Raw genomic sequence first — 3,243 nt, 5'->3', positions numbered from 1 at the left:
ATACCGCACGCCGGCGCCCACTTCCGCCGGCCCGCGCGCCTACTGTGTGCCGGCCGTGTGCGGAGGGCCGGGGCGCGCGCCTACTGTGTGCCCGGCGCGCGCCCGGGGCGAGAGCGCGCCTCAATCGCCCGCACCGGGGGCGGGGAACCGGGCGGAGGTGGACCGCGGGTTCCGGGAAGCTCCAGGCAGCGTCCGCCCGCCGAGCTCGCGAGTTCGACTTTGAGTTTTCGGCGCCCGCTTGGGGTCCTCCTCGCAGCTCCAGAGACTTCCTGCCCCTTACGGAGGTCGGAGCGGCCTCTCCAGCCCTCCTCAACGCTGCGAGTTCCTGACCACTGGGCCAAGGTCTGAGACCACAGCCTCATAGGCCTGTGGCACGCGCCACTGACCCTCAGCACCCAGCACTAACCCGGCGCCTCCTAAATGGTCGTTGACTGAGTTAAGGTACAGTTGGGTCCACTCTCTCTTCCCACAGTGTCCTGCCCGGCCATCAGTGCCGTTCTTGTCTGGGACAGGCGTTAGGGTTACAAGCACCTCCTGTACCTTCATGTCTCTTCATCAGTGGTTCTTGAAGCACCACCATCTGCGACATTTTACAAATGCAGGCTTTCTCGTCTTACCCAGACCTACTGAATCGGAAACCGAATATGGAGTCCAGTCACTTGTATCCTAAGCCCTCTAGGTGATTCTAAAGCACGTTGAAGTTTGAGACCCACTGTTTGATCCTTAACAGCAATGCTGTCGGCCACGGGGAAGGGCCCAGACTATCACCTCCAATTTACAGCGTAACTAAGGCTGATGTGAACAGCCCACACATTGGAAAAGACCCTGATGCTGGGAAAGATTGAGGCAGAAGGAGAAGAGGGCAACAGAGGATGAGATGGTTGGATGGCATCAAGGACTCAATGGACATGGACTTGGGCAAACTCTGGAGATAGTGAGGGACAGGGAGGACTGGCCTGGTACAGTCCTTGGGGTCACAAAGAGTTGGACACAACTTAGCAACTGTACAACAACTAAGGCTTGAAGACGTTATGTCTTGCTAAAGGCCACACAACTGTCATGCGGGAAAGCTGTGACTGGGACCCAGGTCTTCTGACATCTAGTCCAGTTCTCTATCTCAAGAAGTATTTACTGAGTGCCTACTATGTGCCAGGCACTGTTTTCTCCAGGCACAGGTGCTGGAGAAACTTCAGGGAATGGAAAATAAAATTCCCTGCCATTCTGGGCCTGACAGTGGAAAGAGACAGGTACAAGCAAGTAAGTAACTTGTATGTTAAATTATGATGTGTTTTTAAACAAGAAACAGAACGTAACAAAATCCAAGTAAATGGACTAAAGGATGGGATGTCATTTTATAATAGATTGGGTAGAAAAGAAATCACTGAAAAAATGACATTTTCGCAGAGACCTGAAGGAATTGAGTGATAAGTAACGCTGATATGTGGAAAGAGTGCAATCCAGGCAGAGGGAAAGACAAAGATTCTAATAAGAGCAGCCCGGCCAGCAAATTGCTTTACGCTACATTCCCATTCATCACGATAACAGAGGTTAACATTCTGATCTGGGGTAATTGGTTCCCATAGACTGTGAGATGTGGCCCCAAAGTCTAGCAAAAAGCTATATGTTGAGTAGGTGTTTGTTAAAAGGACTATGTCATGTATGTAGAATTATAATACAGAATAAAACTGGTTGAGGGTGTGAGGAAGGAATAAGGGTCATGGCTTTGGTAGATCGAAAGAAGGTGGTAATGCCCTTAGGGTCTGGGCCGGTGGGCTGGAAGAGAGTCTTTTAGGTGAAGAGTAAAATGAGGGGACGTCTTGAAAGTACACAGGGCTCAGATTGCAAAATGCTTCAGTACCAGGGATTTATTCTGTGACTAATGGATAATCATAGAACATGTTTGAGCAGATGAGTTAACGGGGACAGAGCCAATCACTTTGGCAGTTTTGGAGGTGGTACAGTGATATATCAGAGATAATGTGGGTTTGGTGCCAAGCCATTGCAGAAAGGCGGGTCGCGTGACTTTTGGTTTCCCAGCGCATACCAAAGTTATGTTTACAATATACTGTAGTAAGTGTGCCATAGTCTGAAAACACAACGTAAATACCTTAATTTAAAAATACTTTATTGTGAAAAGTGCTAAGTATCATCTAAGGCCTCAGTGAGTTGTAATCTTTTTGCAATAGTTAACATCAAAAATCACTGATCACAGATCACCATAAGATGAAATCATAATGAAAAAGTTGGAAATACTGCAAGAATTACCAAAAGGTGACAGTGATACAAAGTAGGCAAATACTGGTGGGAAAATGGTGCTCATAGACTTGCTCCGTGCCGGGTTGCCACAAACCTTCACTCTATAAAAGATGCCACATCTGGGAAGCACGATAAAGGAAAGCACAACAAAGCAAGGTGTGAGTGTACACAGTCACTCATTTCCAGATTTGGCTTCATTCACCAACAGAGATGAGAACAACTTCCTTCTCAATGTCTAATGAAGACTTGGTTCCTTGAAAATCCTGAGCAACTGCTTCCTTGTATTATTCTATTTATTAAGGTGTCTTTTCTTATACTTTAATAACTAGTTGTTTCATTATAGAAATAAGATACATGGTACAAAAAAGAAAATTCCAACAGTACAAAAGGGCATAAAGTGAAAGCAAAAGCTCCTTTCCCTTTTCCACTTTCCCAGTCCTACTTCCCACAGGTAACCAATATTCAAATTTATTTTATCTTTACAAAGATATTTCATATGTATTCTAACATGCACACCTACTTATAGGCATTAATCAAGCTTCTTGATTGCAAGTAGCAGAAATTAACTCTCTGAATAATTTAAGAAGAAAGGGGATTCAATATGAGGTTTTGTTCATAGTTCACAGATCCCACAAGGGCCAGAGAACCAGCCCCGAAGGCTCCACAACCAAGAACAGTGCCCCAAGTCATGCCAAGCTGCATCCTACACCAGGGTGGATTCTACACAGGCCCTTTTTGGTGTCACTGGCTTCAGAGTCCGAGCCAGAGATGGGAGCATCAGAGTGGCCTGGCCAGGTCATGTGTTTTGCCTTGCAGAAAGGGGGCTGGGAAAGTGCATTTCTGGTATTTTCAGCATGCATAATGGGAGGTAGGCTCCACTGTGGGTGCCCCAGAAGGTAGGGCACCTGGATAGGAAAGGGTTATGATGCTGGGCAGCCAAGAAGGATAACAAAGGTCTACTACAAATATTCCCTCTAGGGTGGATCT

At 46.9% G+C, this 3,243-nt stretch overlaps 1 protein-coding gene across 1 annotated transcript in view; it reads right to left on the bottom strand.

The window, feature by feature from the left end:
- ANKS6 (ankyrin repeat and sterile alpha motif domain containing 6) overlaps positions 1 to 362 on the bottom strand; it is a 49,458-nt gene extending 49,096 nt beyond the window's left edge. The window contains exon 1 of the mRNA XM_010847108.1: positions 85 to 362. Coding sequence (XP_010845410.1) covers positions 85 to 362 — 278 coding nt within the window. The remainder of the gene's footprint in view (positions 1 to 84) is intronic.
- Between the last annotated feature and the right edge of the window lie 2,881 nt (positions 363 to 3,243).

This window comes from Bison bison, unplaced genomic scaffold (genome assembly GCF_000754665.1).
Source record: "Bison bison bison isolate TAMUID 2011002044 unplaced genomic scaffold, Bison_UMD1.0 scf7180017864243, whole genome shotgun sequence".
Classification (NCBI taxonomy): Eukaryota; Metazoa; Chordata; class Mammalia; order Artiodactyla; family Bovidae; genus Bison; species Bison bison.
Note: the sequence above shows the minus strand (reverse complement) of the source record. Positions and strands in the feature narration are given on the sequence as shown.